Source organism: Triplophysa dalaica, chromosome 5 (assembly GCF_015846415.1).
Source record: "Triplophysa dalaica isolate WHDGS20190420 chromosome 5, ASM1584641v1, whole genome shotgun sequence".
NCBI lineage: Eukaryota > Metazoa > Chordata > Actinopteri > Cypriniformes > Nemacheilidae > Triplophysa > Triplophysa dalaica.
This window is the reverse complement of record NC_079546.1, coordinates 5,672,798-5,698,924: the sequence shown is the minus strand read 5'-3', so window position 1 is coordinate 5,698,924 and position 26,127 is coordinate 5,672,798. Positions and strand designations below refer to the sequence as shown.

The following is a 26,127-nucleotide window of genomic DNA, read 5'->3' as shown; positions in this document are numbered from 1 at the left end:
TATTCCTTGAAGATATTTTGTCAATTTCCTCCATTAAATATATAAGAACTTAACTTGTCCTCAACCTTGTTTCAATTCAGGCTTCAATGATAGCACAAAGACTATTCTAGTGGAGGTAGAGGTCTAGGTTAGAAACCAAAAATCCACAAGTTTTGCCTACCGTTTTTTTATGATGTAGATGTAACATTTCTTCTATCGCTTCTGCAGCCTGAATGGATGTTTTTGTGCACACGCAGGTTAAAATTGCAATGCGTGGGAGCTTCAATGACTCCCCGTGGCCGGGCACGTGCGCAGCTTGAAGAAAACATTGATTGTAATATTTCTGTACCCATGCTTTACATTTTTAGCAAAAATATTTAAAAGTTGACTTTGAGAAAATCTTGATTAGCGGACCCCTTGTAATCCCACCACGGACACTCGGTTGAAGACCCATGCGTTACACATTAGGAAAAAAATGTTATGAATAACTTGATCTTATTTTAGAATGTCAGGAAATTAACATAATCCTTCCACCTTTAACCCCAAAACAACCACAGTGGCCGATTGCACAGAAAACAATGGATTTGTCATCTCTGCTTGCGAGATTTGAATATGAATTATTTTCTTGTAATTCTTTCATTCTACTCATTTTATTAATACATATTTATAACAAGTTTCAATAATTTGTTATTTACCGTTAGGTTTCATTTTACAATAGTTTTTGTAATGGCGTTTGAGCAAAAGCGTAATAATTAAACCGCTTATTATGTATTGTAGGAGTGCAAGGTAAGCCAAGTTAATTATGAATCTGTTTCTCAAAAGCAGAGGGCTTTTTCCCAACAGCGACTTTGGATAATAACCAGTGTGTGCAGGGGTCAAAGAGAAGGAACAGAGCAGAGCCATATTGACACAGGGACTTGTGGTGAAAGGTAATTTATTCTTTAAGCAAAGGATGTATGGAACATGTTAACTCTTTATTTTCCTGCTGATTAATTAGAAGGCAGAGGTGTGTGTGTGTGTGTGAGAGAGAGAGAGAGAGAGCGAGACAGGAAATTCAGAATAACATTTGAAGGTTCTGGTATCAATTATGCCAGAAAGGACGTGGAGAGAAATTGTGGTCAGTGGGCCTCTTGTTTGTACCCTTGCACGTTCTGCAGTTCATACCATCGAGCAAAAATTAGTTTTTATAAGAGCGTATTCAAGAGCTGACGCCGTAAAACTGACAGAGAGCATTTGTGCGTTTGTACTTTCAACCTGCGCAGGGTTTACATTTGGAGGAAAAGACTAGAATGAGGTTCTTAGCTGGCCCCCTCTTTCTAATAGCCCATGGGAGGAAAGGCAATATCTCAGAGCCGTGGGTTAAATATAGAATGGTTACAAAGCACTCACGATTTGCATACCTGAGAATAAAATAGTCCTGTTCTGGAACAACTTAGCAAACCGGCGGAGAAGGCCATGGGAATTTCCCGCTGCTGCGCGGCCAGAAATGTGGAAAATCTTCTGGAGAATTAAACTGCACAGAACAACTGCTCTTTGATTTAAACTCTGCATTGAAAATGTAAATCCATGCCTTCAACCAAACAACTTCATTCACTGTTTCCCATAGAAAGAATCCGACTGGTTCCTTAAGTTCTTTGTGAGGAAAAGTAATCAAGAAAAAACATGAGACCTGATCAGGCCACATTGATTTTGGTTTTCCATCTGCACCAACATAAAATCTCTTTGTGCATTAGGTTCATGCAAAAATAAAAAGGGCTGTCAGTCTTTATTCACTACTAGGTTGTTCTAAACACATGCACGGTTTTTCCCATGATAGATAAATGATGAGTTTTTAATTTTGTACAACTTTTTATACATGACTGGTTCATGGTGATCATAGGTTGCCAAACAATTTCTTTAAAAATGTGACTCGTGCACTATAATTTCAGAAGAAAATAGCTTTTCTTTGCTAAACAAAGAAAATGTCATATTCAGAAATGACTAATGGGTGTGGAAGCATGTTAGGGTGAGTAAATAATGTCAGAATTTTCTTTTTTGAACGCAGTAATCCTTTAATAAGCACTTTGCCATGTTTTGATTTCCATTCATGAGATTGAAAACAAAATGTGTTTTTATATTGAAGTGATTGTTTACTTTCTTGCACATTTTTATTTGTGTTTTGGTTGTAAGAGCAGTTAAGGCTTTTCCGTGTAGACATCATAATATTTTAATTGTTTGTTAGCCTAAATTTTTCAAACAAACCTTTTGATATTTTCGATATATCACCTCCAAAAACGATCCTTGATGCCGTTTACTCACTTTTCTTTTTATCTCTGTATCTATAGCAAGTAAACTGGGCTTCGGCTCCAGGGGCGGCGGGGAGTGTTGAACGCACGCCAGATCTTTGGGATGTCACTTGCTGCTCAGTTGCTTTTACTTAGTCTTCCAGACTTTCCCCTGGCTTCTTTTCAAAACAAATCTTGGAGCGAGCCCACAGAAAGCGCATTCTTTTGCGGTCCCTGTGAGCAGTGCTTGCGCGCTCCGCTCTGCTCCTGCCAGACAGACACACTGAGACAGCATTTATTTACACAATCCACTGTCAGGGAGTCCGAATGTATAGACATAAAATTTGCATACTGTGAGTGCAAATGTAAATATATGAATTTAAGTTTGAATTGTTTTTGATTGTATTTTTGTCTAATAATAACTAATGGCACTGTAATGACGATGATATAATGGTCGTTGAGTAACAAGCTTTGAGAGGAAATTAATATAACAATTTGAATGTCACTGTTGCAAACGACATGAAACTGAGAGTCTGCATTCACATTCAGCCGCGATTATATTTGCAAAATAAAAATAATAGTTCCTAAACATTTATCAGGAATTTAGGTTGCTTTTGCTATCAAGCATTTAAATATAAGTGTTTTTTTTTGCCTTGGCAGGAACTTCCTCTCTTTGGTTAAGGTAATGGTGAAATAAGCCTTTGGCAAAATCTTCTGAGATAAAGCATCTGTTAACATTTGGTCTATAAGACAAGGCCCCAATTATTTTTTTCTCTTCACGGGATCAATGGAGGATTCATTGACTCTGTGCCAGTGTGAACGTTGCAGAAGGAAAATCGAAAAAGCATTTTCATTAAACAAAAATATTTATTATTTTAAAACCGTTTTTTTAATAAGAACGATGATATCAACTTGACAGATTTTAAGACACTTCACACTTGTTTTGTTAAAGGAATAGTTCACCTTAAACATATAAAGTTTGTCATTTACTCAACCTGTTGTTATTTTAATCCTGTATGCTTTTCTTTCTTCTGCAAAATTCAAAAGAAGATATTTTGTATAGTGTTGGTTATCAAAATCGATTGGATACACAACTAATGCAAGTCACTGGGGACCAGCGCTTTTCTGTTACCAACATTTTTCAAAATATCTTTTTTTTGTTTTCTTCAGAAGTCATACAGGTTTGAAATGACAAGAGGGAGCGTAAATAAACAAAGTTGATCTATTACTTTGATAACATTAATAGTTTGGTCTTTTTTATGCAAAAAGGGAACAAATGTGACCCTGGATCACAAAATCAGTCTTAAGTAGCAAGGGAACTCTTTTTGTAAAAGGCAAAAATAAATTGTGTGGGTCAAAATGATCAATTTTTAGGATGTTAAGTAAAGATCATGTTACATAATGATATTTTATAAATTTCCTACCTTAAATATATAAAAAGTTTATTTTTGTGAGTGGATGGCCTGCCACAGTGCCCCTATTAACAACTTCAAAGGCAACTTTCTCAATATTTAGATTTGATTCCACTCTCAGATTCCTGAGATTTAACATCAATAGAAATCTTATTATTCAGATTGTGTACAATCTCAATTTGGAGAAATTGATCCATAAGACTGGTTTTGAACAGACCAAGAAACATTAAACTTCCCTTCTTTGAAACCTCTGTATTTTAGAGATGCTGAGAGATACTGCTGCATGTAGCGGTTTGCGATTAACATGTTTTTTTTTAATGCAGCACAGGTATTGATAGCATTGACCTTTTTGACTACTCCCTCATTTTTTATATTGCATTTCACATTCCAATCATTCCTCGTATAACAAGACTCACTAATGACCCCCACCCAACCCTGAAACCAAACAAGGGTTACGGAAACTAACCTTTGCCCCAGGTGTCCGGCCAAACCGCAGGTGATGGTGAAACACGCATTCCCATAAGTTATGTAGTATTAGCTAAAGTGTCACAGGTTGTAATGGTTTGTTCCTGGAAATACGTTGATTCTGGTTTTCTTAAAGCACGCAGTTGATTAGTGACCCACAAAATAATTGTCCATGGAGAACTTGAATGTGCAGAACAAACAGGTGAGTATTTGTTGCAAAACAGACACTTGTTCAATCAAATCATTTTATACAAAATCAATCTTACAATTTAAGCTTCCAAATCATTATACAGTGAGCTTGCGGTTTTAAATTTCGGTGAAGTATGGAGACCGTTCATGCACCAGCTCAATTGATTTATTTTCAACCAAAAAAGTTACCAATTGCAGATTGAAATTTTTGCATGGGGAACTGTTTCTTTAAGAAGGATAAAATGCATCTTTACAGCCTCTCTCTACTTCGGCAGCCAGACGCGGGTCTGTTCATTGTGATGGTAGCTGAGGTTCACAGCAGCAGACTCACTTGAGATGTTTTTGGGGAAGTCAGGAATGTGCACTGGGCTATTCACTCTCTTTTGAAGACTTCCTGTCTCGGAGGCCAGGCTTCCATAAATTTGTCAATGAGAACGAGTTAATTGAAGAACTGACCAGAACTGACCGGGGCTGCACTGTGAATGCGTATGAATGTGCTGTGTGTCTGCGTGAACACGTGCATTAATGTCATACAGGCGAGAGAGCACATGCGTGTTTATTTGTTGTGTGTGTGAAAGGGACATCATGCCTCTTAAAACATTTCCCCCGTTAAAAAAAAAATTCGCCTTCGAGGAAAAACTCACAAAGCTGCGGTTTGGTGCACCCTGTGACAGCGTTCCACCAATGAAAGAACAGATATTTTGTTCGAACCAAAACTCAATCTATTCATAAACTTAACATACGTCTCAATCTGGCAATCAGTCCTGTTGAAAGTAGTTGGGATCGCCATTTAACAGAAGAATGTGGAGAGAAGGAATTTAGATTGTTGTTTAAGTGTTATGGCGTAAATCACTTGTAAACAGAAATGCATTTTAGATTTTGTTCACACGCATAATTCACATTAGATATTCCTACATAGAAAAGCTTATAAATGAATCCTTTAGTAGAAATCATCATATACTTAGATTTTCCTTTCCTTGACGATTCAAGTTTGGTCTTGTTTCTCAGCTCTAAACTCAGCACTTATTCTATAGCCTTCCAACAAATCCACTTTAACAAGTTTCGTGACAGATTAATTGTAATGTTTTTTAGTTTGTAATGTTTTTTTATGTGAGAAAACATCAGGGCCCGGTTTCACACACAAGGCTAAAAACTAGTCCCAGACTAAAATAAGTTTGAGCTGTCTTAAATGAAAATAAATAGCCCTGACATATCTTAATATGCCGTGCCATTGATTTGTCTCAAGATGCACACCAGCTGTATTTTTATCCAAGGCATTTTAATAAAAGTGATTTAAATATCCTAATTTAACGAAGGCATAGTCCTGGTTTAAGATAAAGCCTTGTCTGTGAAACCGGGCCTAGATGTACCATACAGTACTTTTATAATGTTTTTTAAGAATGTCAATCTGTGTCATAAAAGTGCTTATTTGTATAAAATTCAAATGTAAAATAATTGTCTGCAATATTTTGTAACAATGAAAGAGCCACTGATTTACGTATTTGATTTAGGATTAATACAGATTGAAACCATCGGGTGAGGGAGAAGGGATGGTAAAGAGAGGTAAAAGATGCATATTCTGTCTACTTTGAAATCCACGGCACATAGATTCTAGCCGCCATTGTCATTATTTAATTGAGATATTCTACAAATATTAAAAGATAATGTTGGTGAAAGTAATGTTTAAGTTTGCATGTCCTTTTTAATTATGAAAATAAGCAAAGCTTTAGGGTTAGAAAACATCTAAATAAAAGTGAAAAAAATGCTGCTGTAAACCTGATTATATTCCAGACACAAATCACTGACTGCTGTATCTTTCCGCAGCAGAAGCCCACTGGCACGGTGAGGTGCACTGAGACATTAAGAGCTGGGGACATATTAAGCAAAGCTGTAGGTTTCAATGGATTGATCTCGTTTGGCATCCTGTGAACTTTGTGAATGAGTGAATGTGGAATGTTCGGTGTCAACTTCTCTCCTGTGTGCCGGCAGATGGAGCCTGTGGCCTGCCAGCTATCGTCTGTAGCATTTAGTGCTGGCACTGAGCAGAACAGAGGAATAGGTAGCGTCCGGCTTAGATTCAGGTAGATGTTCCCTAAAAAAGCCGAAATTGCTTTTGAACAATAATGGTTGTTTAAAAAGAGATTTCTTTGGTCAGCAGTTTTATTGTTGTACAGCAAAATTGTAGAGCACAAAAAATGTTTTTGGAGAATGTTGGTAGCCAAACAACATTGCCCCCCATTGACTTAACCACTGAGAGATTTCTCATCTCATTTTATAGATAAAAGTCCCACCCAAAGTTTTTATATATATCCTGTTTCACACAGAAATGCATTAAATAAGTAAAATGGCACGTGAGCAACCGATCATGTTGACTTTGAAGTGCGATTCTGTGTATGCTGTGTAAAAGTAAGGAATGTGAGAAAATGGGCTTCTGCGGTTCACCTCAGCTTGGGAGGGAATTTCTTTGTGTCGTGTACACTTTGACCTTAACAAGGTGTGGAAGCGAAGTTCTGAGGTCAAAGGTCTGCTCTCCGTTTCCTGAAGCGCAGGAAGTTAACATGCCGAGATTTTCCGGCACTGGAAGTTCTTAAAAACAAAGTGGTCTGCTGAGCTTAGCGTGTATGTGCAAGAAATAACATTATTATTATTAAGGACAAGGTGGATTAATAAGTGCTAGTAGTAGTAGTAGAAGTAGTGTCTGTTACACTTTTAATATATAAAAAACAAGCCAGTGTGGACATTTAGGCATTTAGGAAAAATAATTGAGTGCGCTGTAGCCTATACACAGTTAGATAATTTGACTTTTCAACTCGATTGTTTTGTTTTTCTTATTTTTTCCTCCATACCTAATTGCTGATTTTTGCTAGTGTACAAATAAATGTTAACAAAATTCTCTTTTTGTACACACGCAATAAAATATATTTAAGATATTAAAACGAAATTCATCTTGCGCTAATTGATGTCCCAATAATTGATATCCCAATGTCCCACCGGCCCACTAAGTCTTCTTAACAAAATACCATGACATCCTTTAAATTTATAGAATTGTTTTACATAAACGCTGCACACAAGACATTCCTCAAAGCCTTTATTTTGACTTTCACAGATAACATGCTGTTGTGTTGCACTAAGTCAGGTTAACATTAATAACTTTCATTACACGGCTCGTTGGAATAAATAATGAGCCATTTTCAGGTTCATTATTTCCAGATACTAACCCCTCAAAACTAACACAGTAACCTGTATGCAACTAATCATTTTGACATTTATATTTAATTTGTCAAAAAGTAAACTATGTCTTTTAATAACATATATGACATTAAATTTACAAATGATTAAATCAAATTGCCTGTTTGTGACAGAGTTTTTTTTCTCATGTGGCTCGTAGCCGTGTAATAAGCAGGATAAGGCACAAACAGCAGGCTGTTGTCGCAAAATAACCTTGATCACACTGTTGGGGCTTATTTCTGCAATATCAACCGTCTCCCTGTACGTTATCCGTTACATAAATTACCTCCATTAGCTTATATATGGCAAGAACAATGGCAGTGGGAAAACACATGTCCTTTTAGGTTAATGTTTGATCACGGGTAGTTTTCCTTGGTAGATTTTTGTTTAAGTGCAATATAGGAATATCGGTTAAATACAATCTTGTTTGCTCGGAGTTCTGAGCTCCGTTTCTGGCTTGCCGGATAGTTCAACTGATAAGATTGTTTGCTAGCTTTGTTTGTGTACCACCTTGGTTAATATTGACAATATTGAAGAGATGAACTGCTAGTGGATTGATAGAACATATTGGACTGATAGCAGATCACCTTGGGGGCTGGTCCTGGCTCCTTCACCTGCTGGCGGACCCTTAGAGTTCCCAGGGTGGTCTATTGTGTTTCATATTTGTCCACAAACAGAATACAACTTGTCATGATAATAGAGCTGTCCCTGGTCGGGCTTTCAAGGTCCTGGGAACAGTAGGAGTGTGCTAGGGCAGAATTTACCTGTTGGCTTAATTGATATATAATTCGATCTTAAAATGATCTTTTGATTTTGAAACTCATCTAAACCAAGCTCGGGTGTTAAGGAAAGGTCGGATTCAACAACGGGGTCCATCTGACCTCACCGTGCTACCACATTAGGAATACGAGCGAGACTGGAAGCTATTAATAGACCAGCGGAACCTGCTGTTCACAGGGGACTCGAATTTAGCGAGGTGGGAGCTTATGTGAGTTTACACACATTGCTCCGTTGTCTCTCCAAGGTGGCCTGGGAGCTGGCCAGACATCCGTGTCACTTCAGAAGACAGAGACAGCTTGAGCTGATAATTTGTCTTTACGACCCCATGTGACCTTTAACCCTTTGACTGGGGGACTGACCCTAGATAGTACGTTCCTACTTGAACAAACAGTGTGTGGCTAGTGATGTAAGCATGTGGGGTAGTCAGCCTCATTGAACAAATTTTGAAATAGATCCGGACGAATTACGCAGTTTTTCAGAAACGCAAAATTTTCATTCTAAATACGTCTTTACACAATTTTATAACCTGGCACATAAGCATAACTTTTTTACTTTGCACATCTTAGAAAGATTCACGACTTAAGTAAAGAGGAAAATCATTTTAGTGTTTGTGTCTGATGTGCGGCCGTAGGCCCCTCGGCCGACGACTTTTCATAAATGTATCTCATATGCAGGGGCAGCTTTAAGGCAGTCTGGGGGTGAAACGGATAAAATTGACATCAGGTGGCAAAGGGGCTGTGGTTGGGCTTGAATCTTTTAAGTGCGCCGCCGTGGACGAGTTCTCCCACAATTTGCCCAGAGCGCTCCCCACTTCTGACAGAAAGAGAAAAGAGGAAATCTGTGTCCGACCCAAAGAATGTCTTTTGAAATGCACAAGCTCCTGTTTTTTACACCCTTTAAGCGTTTGTTTCCTTTACGTTTCTGTAGACATGTGTTCAAATTCAAAATAAAACAATACACACAGACACCCTTTTCCGATGCAAAATATTCAGCATTTGTTATTTTTCTGGATTTCTGGATTTTGTAGGTTTTATCTTGTTCGATTTAAAAAATGAACATTAGCCTTTATGATGGGATGCTCATGAATGCTTTGGCGATGCCAAGCCTTTTTTACCATTGATCCTTGGAAAGGGGAATTTCTCAAAGGGAAGAGTGACGCGCATTTTGCACAATATGTATACATTCAAGTCATATGTCTCCGTGTTCTGACAAAAGTTCCGAGTTGGCCGTAATCGATCTTGGTAGTACTTTGGGCAGTAATTTGCGGCTGGGGCTATTGATCGTATTCGTTTCATTCGCTGGCGGTCCTGACGCCGCTCTGTCTGCGGGGGAGTGGTCTGAAATTCTTCTTCTCCACCTTCTTTGGGGGTCTAGGAGCTGTTTTTTATGAATGAACAGAATACCAACGACAAACTAATCGTCTTCGTTCACAAGAGAGGAGCTTCTTTCGATTTCTGCAGCTATAATGATGGAGAGCACGAAGTGAAGCGTAAAATAAAATGTGCGTAATTGTAAAATAAAAATGTGCGTAATTGTAAAATAACAATCCTTCTGCTTACGAATTATATTATTCTAATTTATCAAGAGGTTTTCACCAAGCATAGTTAATACCGAGAAAAGTGCGTTTTGTAAAAGCGAGCTGGACATTGTGTCCATACGCACAAGCATTACATTTTTATAATAATGCGTTTATTAATGCATTCATTCATTATTGGTCTTTTCAGCAGTGCTTGTACTTCAAGATCCTTAAACTCTCGGTTATAAAGCCCACCTCTGACACAATTGTATTCAGTTGGAGAGGGTAAGGGAGGACTTTGCCATTCCCCCCGTTTGTCTGTCAGATCGTGGGAAAGGGCCTCCAAGTAAAGCAGTTTATTCTTTGACACTGTTGTTCTAAGTGTAATTGATCGCACTCCACGTCGATGGGCGGAAGACTTCAAAGACACGCGGCTGTTGGAGGTCGGTCTGCTTGTCCTCTCGGCCTTGGGGGACAAAAAACAACAACTGCTTCACTTTCTGTTGCGACGCACGATTTTGATAAGTGTGCAAAAATACGCATAGTGCATGCTCATGGTTACGACCAAGCAGTGCTCCCGAGGTTTGCACGAGAAAATGTGGGTTTGAAAAATATTGACGGTATTGCAATACATCAATAGATTTGAATAAATAATGTTTCTTACTTGCACTAGGGGAACGACTTCCTTTAATAGAAAACAATTATTTGTTGTTGATTGTGCGCACGTAGCACACACACTAAAGTTAGTAGATTTGTGTACATAAATAGTCTAAATCATTAAATAAGCAAACAAATAAACAAACAGTCTATCAAATGTGCTGTTTCTTTAAACTTTCTGGAGTGCGCCCAGTTACATGAATGGTGCTGGACACGTGAGTTTGTCTCAATTTGGTCTCTCCTCTTAGCGTCGCAGTATTTCTCGTTTTCCCTGGCTGTTGTCCAATTCTTTTCCTCTCTCTTTTTTTGCGCCTCTCGTGCCCCCTCCCTCCCCGTGTTATCCACCCACGGGAAGAGTGATTTTCGCCTCTTTTTTATGTATACCTCATTCACATCCCCAGTCAGTGGACTTATTTCCGTGTGGGCAGCAGGGATGCTTTTAAAATGCCAACGTTTTGACAGAATCAATCCGTAGAGAATCTTTCCCCGCAAATTCAGCGATCGCCGCTCCAGTAGCTCGGATTTGACAGTACACTGTCACGGTCCGCAAATGTCCCGTTTGCACAGACGGTGACCGAAATCCCAATCGATCACTTTGCTTATCTTATTACCAAAGCCACCCCCACTCAATTCCACGGAGGAGATTTTTTTCTCCCAGTGTGTGTATGTGTGTGCGCGTGCCAAAATCTCAACCAGGAGGCAGCACGTGCTTCTTACAATAGCGTAAAGGCGCGCGTTTAATTCTTACCTTTTGCGCCCCGTTTCACGTGCGCGCCGGCTTCAACCGCGTTGTTTGTCACTAGCGCGCGCTGCCCGTTCCGATTCCAGCAACGGGACGTCCGGTGACTGACGGAAAGCTCGTGCTACAGTAACGGAAGGTGCGCGAGACTCAGTTTGGTACCCACTCGCACACGCACGATGAGTGAGCGCGGTGAGGAAACCGCCGGCGAGCCTTCAGGATCGCAGGAGCAGCCCGCGCCCGCACCGGCCGAGCCACCGAAGAGAGGACCGGGCAGACCCAGGAAACCGCAACAGGTCAGTGCGTGGCTCTATTAACGCATGTCTTTCAAACAAATGCCTTTTTCTATAGTTTTGTTTGTGAATGGAAGCGGTTTTGTTTGTTATGTGCATCTTGTGACAGAAGTGTTGTTTTTGTGTACTGAATTATGAAGTCACGAAGGGAAGAACACGGACTTAATGTATAGCGCGCGCTATAGGATCCTTCGCTGTAGAACCTGTTGCAAAAATGCGCTTTGCAAGCCGTTTTCATCGGTATGTTTGGCAAATTTGCTTCAGATATTTTCTAAGCAGTGCAAATTAAATTTGCCGTTTGTTTCTGAATTGTCAGCAAACAGAAAAAGGACTTAATGTGGGTACGCGTAATGATGCATAGCCCACCAGTCATTTTCGGCTGTTTGCATTCGCTACTTAGATCACAGAACAGAATCGCGTGCTACTTGTTTGTTTTTATCTGCACTTGTATTGATTCATTTAACTCTTTTAAATATTTTATTGAAATACCATTAACACGGACATATATGTTGCGCCATGTTGTGCGTAAAAGCGGCAAAATAGATGGTGCTGTATGCGACATGGGTTTTCTGTTTTAAGTGTACCTGTTGATATGTCCATAATTATAGGCGAAGTTATTTCTTCCTATTTAAAAATGGTTACTTTAACAACACGTATGCAATCGAAATATGTCACGGAACATCTTGCTGTTTAGTCACGGCCACATCCTTCAAAATACTTACTTTCGAGTGTTTATGCCTAGAGGATGTGATTCAGTATCACAAGTAATTCACGAATGAGTCACGACAATACATCTAATTGCAAGTGTCCATTAGGAAGAGAGGTCGCGAGTGGGGTTAAAAATAAATTTACCCGATAACTGGTTCTCCTATTGAATAGTTGGCCTTGTGGGAATGTCACAAAGTTGCGTGTAAAACATTTACGCGTTTGGCATTAATCGGAATGAAGTTCTGATTGAAAAACAAATACGATGTTTCTGAGATGTCTTTTTTTGTACATTTCTCTTAGAGATGGTGAAGGTTGGATATTCGTTGTACTAAGGACGTCAACATCACGTGATTATTACCCCGGTATTTCCTGCCACAATACTATATATAGGCGTGTAGTAAAACGAGCAGCTGTTGTAATTAGGTGTTAGTAGAGGCAGGGTGCTTTTTCATTACACTGGCGAATATAAATAATAAAACAATTTACAACCAGCCTTAATATTAACACGGGCTATATATAGTCAAGGGATATAAAAAACCTATACATTTTCGTTGCACTGTGTGTTTGTACGTATATTACAGATGTTCTGCTTCAATTGTTGTGATGGTTGTCTGTGAAAGAATGTTGCATTTAAACATTCGTGTTCCCGTGCGCACACACATAGACGCAACCTTTGTCCGTTCCTTTGGTCTTGACTCATGAAACACAGAGTGAATGGGAGACCACCAGTAAATGTCCACAGTTGAAAGGGACCCCGTCCTTTTGCGAGCGAGTTGGGGGGGTTAAGGAATGAAGGTTGTACAGTGGGTCCAATTGAACACTTGAACGCCACATTTAAAATGGAGAAATTTCATCGAAAGTACTCAACCAAGTACTCTTCTTAGCCATGGGAGTACTTTGAAGGGCCTCGAGGTTATTTTTTGTAGATGTTTTCAGTTCACACGGGTGCTCTAGTAAGGTAACTGCAGGTGTCACTGTCCTTAAACAAAACAAACAATAACGGCATTTTTGCTTATGGTTTCGTTTAAAAGAGTGTTTTGTGCAAACTTCAAAAAGTATCTATATTTCATATCAGTATTCGATGTTTTGTTATACGGTGTAATCCACCCTACGTACATTTAAAAGAAGTGTGGAAGTGTTTTTTGGGGCCCCTAAATAAGCTTGTTAAGAGGGGCCTGGTTTTGTTTCCTGTGCTCATGGCCTGCGTTCACCTCCTTTCCTCCTCAGGAGCCCACAGGAGAGCCTGTCCCCAAACGGCCGAGGGGTCGCCCCAAAGGAAGCAAAAACAAGGGCCCCTCCAAAGCAGCGCAGAAGGTGAGATCCAGTCACAAACGTACTTGCACACGCTTACAGACACGCCTCACTACTGGAACATGACTAAAAACACAAGCATAGAAAACATACTTTTATATTCATGATATTAATATCGCCATCTCACTGAATCTCAGGAGGGCTGGGTTTCATACATGTGTGCCATAAATATGACGACGTATCTTTGTATCTGTCCATCCATCTCTCTGTGTCTTTTTTATTGTATGCGCTGTTTTTTAAGCACCACTTCACAGTAGCATGAATATTAACTGGAATAAATGTTGAAACTGCTTCTTGCTGTTTCTCATGAATCATTTATCAGGAATGTGTCAGGAACATTAAGACGCATTAGAAATTTGTCAACATCCGGGGGCGAGTGTGTGTATATAATGTATGTACAGGGAATGCCTCTCTCTGTAAACGTCGTTTCATCACAGAAGTAAAAACTAAGCTCCAGTATTTGGGTCGGGTGGTGACACACACCTTAAAGTAGCGCTGGGTTCAACACGCTTACATACACACGCTCAAATACATAAATACTCTCTCTCTCTCCCTTGGTCTCCCCTTAGGCAAATTACCACGTGCATGTGAGAGAACCACAAACATGTAGCCACACACACATTTGTGCATCTGTATACTCCACGCAGGGAATATAGAGCACGTTCTGTTACATATTGCCAAACGAACTCTGTTCCCATTCCTTCGTGCAAACAGAAAAGCAAATCGCAGCAATGTGACGGTCAACATTTCTAATTGCAGAATTCTGTTTATGTATTGGGAATGCCTTTAAAGAGGGGCTGTTCTGAAGAGCGTTTCTTGATGAAGTCATTAACATTTCTTCCTCGCTTGTGTGTGTGGTCTAGTCTGGCATATGTTTGTGGGAAGTCCCCTCTCCCGATCCCTGCCAACTGTCAGTGCGTTTGGGTTTAAAAGCATTACTATGTAATTCTCTTCTCTGAGCTATCGGGGTTGAGCCGTGCTGTGTATTTGCGGATTTAGTCCGTGTTAATAACGGCCCGCTCTCTTTCGCGCTAATGTACCGCTGTAAACAGTCACGGGCCTGCTTTGAAAAGCCTGAGCACTCTTCTGCCAGCGTAGTCCTGTTTCATCTCGTTTGGCATTGTTATGATATGCGTCGGATTGATAAATCTTCGAAGATGAAAGCAGTCAAAACGCCAAGGCGCTCACACCAGAAACACTTTCACAGGGTTTGCTCTTCCACCCAGATTCAGTCATCTTTTAGAGTCTTCCACTACTTTATGATCGAAACAGAGTTTCGAAGTCCGCTTTGCAGAATGCAAGACAGACTAATGCTGCAATTGGTATTACAAACAGAGCCGGATAAAAACGTTTTAATTGTTTCATTTAAACCTGCTGGTCTGCAAGTGAGGATTTCTTAAAGATTTCTTGATCTTCTCTTTCTTCTGTCTCTGTAAGATAGCAGTGAGATTACCTTATTGTATTCATGTTTTACCTTAGTACCTTATTCAAAAGTGTGCTTTTCTCTAATCTTGTGTTTGCTTGGACACCAGAAAAATACATTCTTTTGTATTGAAAAGTCTTATTTTTAGACAAAAAATACATTGTAAAGTACTTAGTTCACAAGAATTATAAAATGTTTTTTACATTTTATATTGGAATTTATTTACAGGGACAAATATGCTATTTCTCGCTCTCTCTATATATTCATATAAATATATACAAAAACCAACCTCAGGAACGACAACAGCAATGTAAAGACTGAGAGAATGCAAAGACGCATTAAAGTAGTGAAAAAAATCAGGCTTAATGCATCATATTTTCTTTTTAAACTGATCCTAAACTACATTTACTGAACAAACAATAATATTTTCTTGTTTAAACATGAATGTGTATTTTTTGGAAGTTTGCGAGATCTGCAAAATTGTTGCGCTTCAATTTTGTGCAAATAAATGCAACCAAAAACATTTTTTTTCCTTAAAAATGTTCCTAGAAATAGTTCATTCAGAAGAACTGAAAACATTTTGGAGTGGTCTCTTACGCTATTCTAGGTCTGCATATAAAACGACTATTAAAATGCCATGATTTTGTTAAGAGATCGTACAGCAAAACTCTAATTTGGGAAAATGTAGCAGTCAGTCAAGCCGGTTTTAATAACGTCATTGAATGCATTATAGATTCCGCTATTGTCAGTCTTCAGTTGCACAACGCAACCCACAGAAACGGTATCAAATGAACAATCCAGGCTAAAATAAGCTAAACAGGCCAGGATATACCTCACTTACAACTTACACAGTTGTGTCTGTCAACACGTATAACCTGACCAGTTTCCGCCCCACTCAGATCATTCAGTGAAATATTTTCCATTCACAAGTCATTGTTGGAACTCGATACTGGGCACCCAGGGGCTAATTTTAAACCCTTCATTCGCAAAAGTCAGTTTAGCATGGGCGAGACCACTCCTCCCTCTAATGAGGGATGGTCTCATTGCCGAGCTCACACACATGTCTCTGTGTCGACGAGGACAGAGAGCATCCAGGCGCGTGCATGTCGTGGACTTGGCTGGATGAGACATGCAAACACAAACATGATTAATTGATCAGGGTGTCAGCTTGCAGACCATTAAAGCTGCTGATTAAAAATGCAGCATCCCCATCTGAAGACCGAGGGCCCAGAGACACTGATTGGCAGGCAAGGAATAAAGACACAGAGAGACGGAGAGATTAAGGTTAAAGACATTGTGTCTTTGATAACATGCATGTCAGTGTACTGCAACGTTAGCCAAATAATCTTATTTCAAGACAAAGAACTATGATCGTTCTGTAATGTTACAGGTCTTTGTGCACTAGGTGAAATAAGACGTGATCCGAAAAGCACTTTTTACTACTAAGTAGTAAGATAGGATAGTCTAGTGCTATAGTATGCTTCACAAATAGGGACCCGGGTTCAAATACAGACTATATAATATTCTGCTAAACACAAAGAAAGATATTTGGAAGAATGTCCGTAATCAAACAGATCTCATCCGCTATTTACAGCTTTAGTAGGAAAAATAAATACCATTGGAGTTGGTTACTGACATTCTTCTAACTATCTTCGGTTGTGTTAAGCAGAAGAAAGAAATTTGGTTAAGGTTTGGAATAATCTGAGCAAATGATCACAGAATATTCATCTTTGGGTGAATGATCCCTTTAACCCTTTTATTGTCACTGTTCCAATATTTTAGGTTTATGTTAATATTTCGCAACTAAAATCTAAGCCAATCATAATAAACTACATATCCTTGGAAAGGTCTAAGACTCTAGAATACATATTTGACCAGTGTTTTACAAAAATAAATGATGTGGAGTAGTTAAAACCAAAATGGGCTAACATGATTTCGCCATTTTGTTCTATCGGTTCTGTCACTTTTTAAGTCATGTCACTTTGCACAGAAGCAAAAAGTATCGTTGACAAAGTAAAAGTAAAGCTAATAATAATATTTATTTTATTCCACATATGCAAGGTGTACAAAGTGATAAAAGTCTGAATTGTCTTAGAAACAGACCCAGCAGCAGACGTTTCAGATATGCATAATTTCTAATGACAAGCATATTTTTTTAAGCCAATGGTCCAGTCATGTACCATAATATTCAATGCTAGATTTTTAAAGCATTTAAAATCCACTCTGAACTGCCTACTAATAACATTTGGTTTCTGGATCCAGAGATGCCGCTGTGTTCTCACAGGTCCTGGCTGTGGCGAGAATTGCATCTCTCTGTTTTTATCTTGCTTGCGCAGAATGGTGAAGCGTCCTTGGGGTATTCAAAACAAACTGTGCTTGTTGAAGAGGTGGTAATGTGAGCCTTGACAATGTCTGGCTCCGAAGAGGGCCGAACACATCATACACAACACCAATATCTACATTCAGAATACAAGAATAGAGTTTATTCCCTCTGGCGCATAAATAATAAAATCACATGATCTTTTTGGTCTTAAAGGAGAGTTGCACATCTATCTATTGGACCGTACTATTAATAAATAACTCTTATTTTACCTAATTGTTCCTTAAAGGGACAGTTCACTGTCAACTTTTACTCACCCTCGAGTTGTTTCAAATCTGTATACATTTCTTTGTTCCGATGAACAGAGAAAGATATATGGAAGAATGGTTGTAACCGAACCGTTCTTGGCCACCATTGACTACCATAGTAGGCTCAGATTTGCATCTTGCTCATTTGGTTGTACCCGGTTAAATAACATGATACCTTTGACACCCACCCTTCCTAGGTCATTCTCAGAATTCATAGATGTTTGATGATTTGAGTAAGGTTTCCTTCAGGGCTCCGCGTGACAAATACTCACAGGCAGAAGAAAACTTTATATCCTATAAATAATGAAGGCACGTCTTGTCTTGTTAATTGTGATGGACGGTGGCGATAGGGCACCGTCGAGCGAGCCCACGGGGAAAATAATCCCGCTTCCACCTGTCAAAGTATGTCAGTTGCGATTTCAGAGGTGGTGGGAGGGCAAGTCGTTGCCCAAACAACACAAAACATCTGTGTGGAATTCTTAATCAAATATAGGAAACTCTATATACTTCTGTTTTGGGTTTGATGGTTTTCTTGTGTTGGATAGTTAGACAAGACGTTGACAAGTTTTATTTAGTGCTTGAGCACTATTTAGGAATACCTGTGTTCACAAGCTCATTTAGTCATTTTGGAGCAGCTTAAATGCTGGAAGCTGATTCAGGAAAAAGGTGTCTGCCAAGTATATTAAGTAAAGTTGAAACGTTATACAAATTCATTTACTCCTGTTGTTTTTAGACTATTATATTTTTAATGAATGTTTGAGCTGTTTTTTGTAAAATGAAACTGAAAGTATGTCTTATTGTACTTCATGGAGCTTGGCATTACAGATCACTATCATCTTCATTTGTGATACATGCATGCATTTCTTTTGGGTCCGATTTTCAACGTTTCAGAAAAATATCACATCCCAGGTACTCAAATTTGAAGCACGTTCTGGATCTGCTGTGATATAAAGCCCTAAATGTCTTCTTATCTCGCTCTTATCTGGGTGCTTTTGCTGATATAGCAGCTCTTTTTTACACTTGAATGGCATAAAATTCCCCAAGTGAAATATTACGCTACACAGACCAGGAACTCGAGCGATGTAGACAGTTCATTGTTGGAGGGCAGAATATACGTTACAGACCCGTCACAATTTCCTTTGAGAATTAAAGGAAATGTAGCACCAGCATTTCAACCTCACCTTCTGTGCCCATGTATATGAAAACAAACAAATATGTACTAAATGTGTGACTGAAATGTTGGCTTGAAAGCATAGATGCTCATTTTTTATATTTGGCATTTGCAGAAAGCTGAGACCACAGGGGAGAAAAGACCCAGAGGAAGACCCAGGAAATGGGTGAGTTTGATTACATTAATTATAATAATATTATATACTTGTAATACAGGTATTTTGTCTACAAATGCTTGACAATGTAATATAATCTTAAAAAGTTATGACTATGTGCAGAGTAGTTTAGTTCTGCCATGAGTTAAAATGCTGTGTATAAGTGCGTTTTCTACAAAATAATGCTTCATAAAATACCTCAATGTTCAGTAATGACTGAAAAATGAATCCACTGGAAATTCAGTATCCACACAATTACCACTTTTCACTTGATCCGGTTTTTACTTAATCGCTCTTGCCATTCTGCAAATGAAGGAGGAGATTGTGCAAATGTTTGCATTCTGGTTTAATTCAATGCGTCCTCTGATAACCTGGAGTTTTCCGCGTTTATCAGCCTGCAAGTGGCACATTTGATTGATAGCCGGGGAAGTGAAGCCGCAGGCAGTCAAAAATGCCACCAGGATAACTAAAGGCAGATATAGAAGGAATAATCTCTTTGTGGCATGCCGACTCTTGTGTCCTTATGGATTTTTCCCAGGCAGAGAGGAAAAGCAAAGCATTCCTAGGCCCCTGAACACACATTAGCTTGAAAGATTTGTGATTGAATTAACTTGATGTTTTAAGAATGCTTGTAGTTTTTCTATGAATTTTTTGCATCCTCCAATGTAATTTATTTCATTATGGTGTTGTGGGGGGTGGCTTGGAAGCACAAGCCGAAATGATTTGTTCAGAAAAAGTGCATTTGTATTGGAGGAAAACGTGACCCATTTGACTCTATCATCCAGGAATGCGATTTGAGTCACATGTGAGCCAAGCCGTTCCAAAACACCCTTTACCTTCACATCTCAGCTAAGACCCTTAGCTAACATTAGGAACTTCAGCTTTCACTCGCCATGCCATACAATTGTAGCTATGAGTGAACAGTAAAGGATAGGACAGGACCTGATGAAAACAATAGAAAAATTGGGAAATGTTGCAAGCCGGATTAAAACCTGCAGCGTATGGATGAGCACCGATTTTTGCAGTATAGCTTATATTGTTGGCTCTTGTGTAATAAATCACTTTTGCTTTTTACTCGTTTCTTAGGCTGAGATTGAACACGTTTTATTCTATTTAAAATCAATAATTTGCATTGAAATGCATTGCAGAAGTGAAATCTGAAGAGGTAGATGCACCACATACAAGGATAGAATGTGACACGGCAGTATCTGTTTAAATGATAAAGCACCGTGGTATGTGAGAGATTTTGAGTCAGGACGCGGGTTTCAGCTGCGGAGGAGCTCTTTGGACTGCGCTGATAAAAGTTTACATTTATTGGCCTATTTCTTTTTGTACCGATGCCCAAGGTGCATTCGGCAGTGCTTTCATGATGCCTGCGTGATGCAGTTACACACTCCCACGCTGTACATTGCTCCCACACACAAATACACACACACTCCCTTCATCCACCCACACATTGATGTCCTTTAGTCTTAAACAAATAGATAATGGGGTAATATGCGTTGTAGATGCTAAGTAGACCTGGTAAACAGAAAATGAAAATAAGAGTTGAGCGCTTAAAGAAATATAGCTATAAAAGTAAATATTGGTCGTCATTGTTGAATACATCAAGTAGCAGGCTTTTATTTTGAAAAGTATGACATTATGTGGCAAAGGTAAAGGTTAAAAGACTTCACGAATAGGAATAGTTTGTTATATTCGCGTGAATATTTTTAACCTTTTTAAGTCATTTTGTACCGCCTACCGCGAGTTCACATCTATATGCGTCTTTGCATTGACTTTGTATGTAATTCACTTGCGCCTAACTCTTAATTTTGCGTTTGGTGTGAATCCAGTGCTTAGAGGATTATTTTAAAATTTATTTGGTGAAATACAAATAGAAATGACCAAGGTGTTCTGAATTGCTTAAATCACACACGGGACTGTTTGACAAATGTTTGAGCTAAACTGTGCAAGGACAGTCACCTTATTGGACAGAGTTAAAAAAGTAAAGATATTTTAACGGCCGCCTGAAGACATTCATTGATCGTGTCCCAAGCTTGTGGTTAAAGGGAATTCATCAGACTGTAGTCATACTACAAATATCCTGAATGTGGAGTGGGCACGGTGGCATGACATCCTTTGAATGAGTCCGAGATGAACTTGTTGCCAAGTGTATGAATGAGTATGAGTCAGAGATGGAAAGCGGAGAGATGTGCTTTGATTTGAATCACCAGTATGCCAGAGTTTATTGGTTTCAGCCAAAGAAGGTAGAGGCAGAAAACATTTTATGAATGAGCAATAGGAAACGTGTTCGTCTGCAACCCTCTGTACTCTTGTATGGGTCATTGTGTTTGGCTTGTGATCTGTTTAGCATGTCACGCATGGTGGCATAGTGAAGACGTTCACATTGGTCGCATGGCGGTCTCCACGAATAACTTTGTCGACAAGAACTTTGCATTACCTCTTCTGAATAAACAAGTCAGTGTTCTTCATTCAGCCACCGCTCGTCCTCCTGGAACTAATTATAGCATATCCTTTTTGGCTATAAGGGGCTGTTGGAATGTTTTCCTTTGCCCCCACCCCAGCCAGCATCACCATTGCTCTAAATGGTTAATAATGGAAGGTGGATTGTTTAAGTGTATCCTTTTAATAAGAGCATATGAAAGCGCGAGTCTTGACAAATTAAAGAGCTCACGTAAAAATCTGAAAAACTCTATTTGTGATTTATCCTTCTGTGGATGTTAACTTTGTGATTATATCTGTAGGCAAAGACCTGTTGAGATAATTGGGCTTTGTGGTTCAAGATGGGAAATCCAACAGTTCGTAAAAACATTTCACAGGTGGCAAAGCTGATACGTGAAGATTCTAGTCTGCTACAAGAAAACTGTCCTCCCAAAAGTGATAAAACGTAATAAAGACCTTGAGCTGTTGATTTCTCTATCAGTAATGCGTATACAAAAGGAATTCATTGTTGTGTGTTTGTGTGTTACACCAGTTGCTCGGCCACAAATCGCATCTTAAACAAAAGACGTATTGGCATTGACTCAATGACCTTTTGTTTTAGGTTATGGTCCAAAGTTATGACGGACAGGTTCCGAAAAGAGGATCTTGAAGTATAAATAACTCCATTCATTGGGTGTAGAATTGCATTCTAACATTTCAATACTCGTTTCTGCTGTTCCTTTTGTTATTTATAAATCAGGCCAACAGGAAGTCCTGCTAGGGAGAGAATTCTGCGGATCCTCCACGCCGGGCGGAACGTTATCTGCTAGTTTTGCTGCGGCAGCCAAAAGACTGATTTATTGACCCCCTCTTCCTTTTCCGGGTGCTCCTCCTGCACAGGTGCGGAGATGGACGGAGTATTCCGTGCCAAGCGGACAAGCCACACTGTGTTTTGGAGTGGGAGGGGGAATGTCGGAACGGGCTATCTCTGTCCAGCTAAGATTATTCAGTTGTGCACTGCAGTTCCCCTTTTATAGTGCCAACTGGCGAGTGTCCACAGAGTTTGCGTGTTTGATTCTCTGAGCGAGCGAGACCAAATCGAAGGGAGAAGTTTTGCTTTTTGTGCTCTCTGTACACCTTCTCATCTGTCAGCAACATTCAAGCGCTCACTCACTTTACTGTTAGTTGCCACGTGGAAAATGGGAATGCAGATAGGTTTACTACCCATGGTTTCGACCCGTAAGGGATGTCACATGCACAGAAATGATATAGGCAAGAGTTTCTTTCGCCAATAATTCCTGTGATCTGAGGTTGATGACAACATCTTGATTCCTAATTCTTTTCCCTGATGGTTCCCTTCACCTCCTGGTTTCACCAGCGTTTATTGGATCTTAAACCATCCCACGACCCTTTTTAATGCTTGAACTAAAATTGAACAAACATGTCAGTCTCAAACCATGGTTGCATCATCTACACGGTGATAAATTATGGACAACACTAATCTGAAATTGAGAAGTTGATTTCTACTTGACCAGTCGGTCTTGAGCAAAGTTCACTTGAACCAACATTTTTGAGAGCATTTTGATGGAGGCACAAACTTCAGAACAGCGTCTCTGGATCCTCCCCGTCACCTCGAGGAAATGAAGAAATGAATAAGTGAAGGGGCAAGAAAGAGCAGAAGAGGGGAGAACTTCCATCATCTCACACAAGGATGTGCTGCTTTTGGCTAGAGGACAGACAGTGTTGTCAGGTGGTAAGGAGCGGAATCAGAGCTGAGGGAAACGGGAGAGAGAGTCTGGCAGGGAAGAGTGGAGGCAGGCGGCGTTCGGAGGGGGAATGAGGGCCGTGATTGGGAGACATCCAAGTCTCGATCTGGTGGGGAGGCTCGGAAAACCCTCAGCTGCTGCCAAAGTGTGAAAAGATTTTTCTCTCTTTTTTCCCCTCCTTTCCTTTTTTAATGCGTGCATGTGTGAGGAGGGAGGAGGAGGGTATTGTGATGGGAATTTGGTGTCAAACATCAAAACCTTTTTATAGCCTTCGCAAACCTCAAGGGCAAAATACTAAACTTGGCCCCCCAGGCATCCTAGACAGGAGAGTAGTCAGTCAGCTGAAGTTCTGTCCTGAATGAAAAGCAGCGTGTAGTGTAAAAAATAAACTTCTTGGTATTTTTATCTGGTTTTGCAGTACAAATACATTATCTAAAAAAACTGAAATCAAGATGCATTTATTTAACAAGAAAAGACACTTAAGATATTAAATTTAAAAAAAAAATTGAGTATGTTTATACATACAATAAGGAAAAATATTCTTGAATTAAGAATTTAAGGATTAAAAAAAAATTCCTTACTTGTTTAAGCATAAACTTACTTGATTTAGTTTATTTAAATGATTATATCATAAGTCAATTATTTTATTATTTTTTTTACATTTTATAACACATATACAATTTTAATTAATAATAATATTAATTATTTAATTAACTTACATTTTATTATAGTTTTCAGAAAACAAAGGTAAATATCTTTAGAAATGAATTTTCCAGATTTTTTTTCTCTCATTTTTTAAAGTGTTTCCACCTTGTATAGTATTGGAAACTAAATGGGACTGAAATGCTCATTGTTTACAGTGTGTGTTATTAAAAGTATATATTTATTTGCGGTATGTATTTGTTTTCATAATCTTTCATCGCAAACTCGCTCTGCCTAAACAACTTTCTTGTTTGGATGACATTGGGGGAAAAAGGGCTGATGGTTAACACATTCATTTTTTATATTGAACACCTACTTTTTTGTCTATACATTTTTCTTATCAGCTTTTATATTTAGAAATACCTGACATTACAAAAGTACAATTTTCGTTTTAAATACACGGACGTGATGCATGTGTCTCACACTCTCTCAATGTTGCCGTTTGCCAATCTAAATAATTGGAAGGTCTTGTGGGTTGTAAAAAAAACAACAACAAAAGTCTCGTTTGCACATCATGTTCAAAAAACTTTTCACAGTTCTGATTTCATCTGGAAAGACTCTCTTATAACATAGTTCGATGGTGACGTGCTGCAAAAGTTTAGAGGGCAGCTTTAAAAAAGCTTGGTCGAGAGTTGCAGAAGCGTAGTTTACGCTGTGGCTTGGAGCCTCTCCTGTCTCACACTTGGATGTCTGTGCAAGATAGATACAATGTGAGAGAAAGATTGGACATCTCTACCTCTTTCTCCACATTCTCAGAGCCCCCCCCCCTCCTAATCCCATCTCTGTAACTGAGGCCCGTGAACCTGAATTCCTGCCAATAGGGGAGTGTACTCAATTCGTGGCTCTAGGAGTTTGCTGGGACCACCTCAACGGATTTCCACCAGTCACCCCTGTGACCCCTTTCCCCGCTTCTCTCGCTAGCCCCCCTTCTCGTTCCAGCCTCTGGAAGCTTTTTTTATTCACTTTGCTCTGAGCCAGTGACCATAACAGCTGCCTCGATAGGTGCTCCAGAGATGAGAATGTGACAGACAAAGGAAGTTAATGGATGAAAAGCGCAATGGGGAAAATAAATAATATCAAAACAACATGGTTTGTGGATCTATTTTAGACATGTCGGGTGTTTTCAAACAGATTTCCTGAGTTCGGCTTTGGTTGTGTTTTGGCAAAGTTTTCACACAGGTTGCGATTAAATTGAGTGATGGGTCAGGAAATCAAAACGTTAGTGTTTAAAGAAGTGGTATGTTATTGATGGGGACACCTTGTCAAGCCGAGACCCTTATCATACAATGGCCACATGGTTTAGCCATTCTCATAGAGGGCTGGAAACGTGTTTTTCTCTGTATGTCTGCACTCACTCACCTTTTTTGCTTTTGGGCAAACGGGGCTGAAGATATGCAGAAATGCATTATTACATTTTATACATTGGGCAGATGCTTTTATCAAAAGTGAATGAGATTGTTCATTCACTATATGGAACCCATGGCCTTGGCATTGCTACAAGAAAGTATCAAACTGTTGAGTTTAATGTTTCAAATTCTCATGAAAATAAGTAAAGCAATATGCAAACATCAATGTTTTACTACAGATGATCAGGCACTTGTTTAGAAAATAGTTTTTTGAAGGTTTGTTTTAGGGGCTTTTTATGCCTTTAATGGGATTGCACAGTAAGAGGGGTGACAGGAAAGAGTTGGGTGGAGATGGGGGAGCGGGATCGGCAAAGGTCCGTCGAGACAGGAATCTGTCAAATGCATAACTGTAAAAGTAATGCTTGGATGGAACCACAGGCACAGTCAGATTTTGTGCCTACAAACACAATTTTTTTTTGTGTTAAATGCATATAAATGTGTGTGAACGAGACTGTTTTGTAACACTATGCATTTTATTAAGTTGGAATGTTCAGTTGAATAAACTTCGAGAAATATAAATCTATATTTGTAGTCTGTGAAATGTCCCAATAGAACAACTGTTGTATTGACCCAGTTCCCAAACTTAAAGACCCTCAACATTAGAAAACCTGGACAGGAAAGTTGGTGTGGAACTGAAGTAACATGAATTACAGTGCTGGATCCAATCCCTTTCTCTTTTTCTTTGAGAAACTCTGGGAACTGATTTCACATCAAACAGCGGAGGCTCCTGAACGGAGCAGATCCAATTTGTCTGCGCTTTTCTTTCCCTTCAGAACACCCCCTCCCCTCCAAAGAAAAAACCCAACAAAAGGCTGCTTGTCCTGCCAGGAATTTTCCACATTCCTCGCTCTGGCAGACATTTTTCTCTTCTACAAAGGCCCCTTCGGCAAATTCCCCCTAATCGCGGGATTT

General features: G+C 39.3%; 1 protein-coding gene across 1 annotated transcript in view; it reads left to right on the top strand.

The window, feature by feature from the left end:
- Positions 1-10,757: 10,757 nt before the first annotated feature.
- Positions 10,758-26,127, top strand: part of hmga2 (high mobility group AT-hook 2) — a 28,687-nt gene continuing 13,317 nt past the window's right edge. The window contains exons 1-3 of the mRNA XM_056748586.1: positions 10,758-11,525; positions 13,458-13,544; positions 18,879-18,929. Coding sequence (XP_056604564.1) covers positions 11,409-11,525; positions 13,458-13,544; positions 18,879-18,929 — 255 coding nt within the window. The 5' untranslated portion in view covers positions 10,758-11,408. The remainder of the gene's footprint in view (positions 11,526-13,457; positions 13,545-18,878; positions 18,930-26,127) is intronic.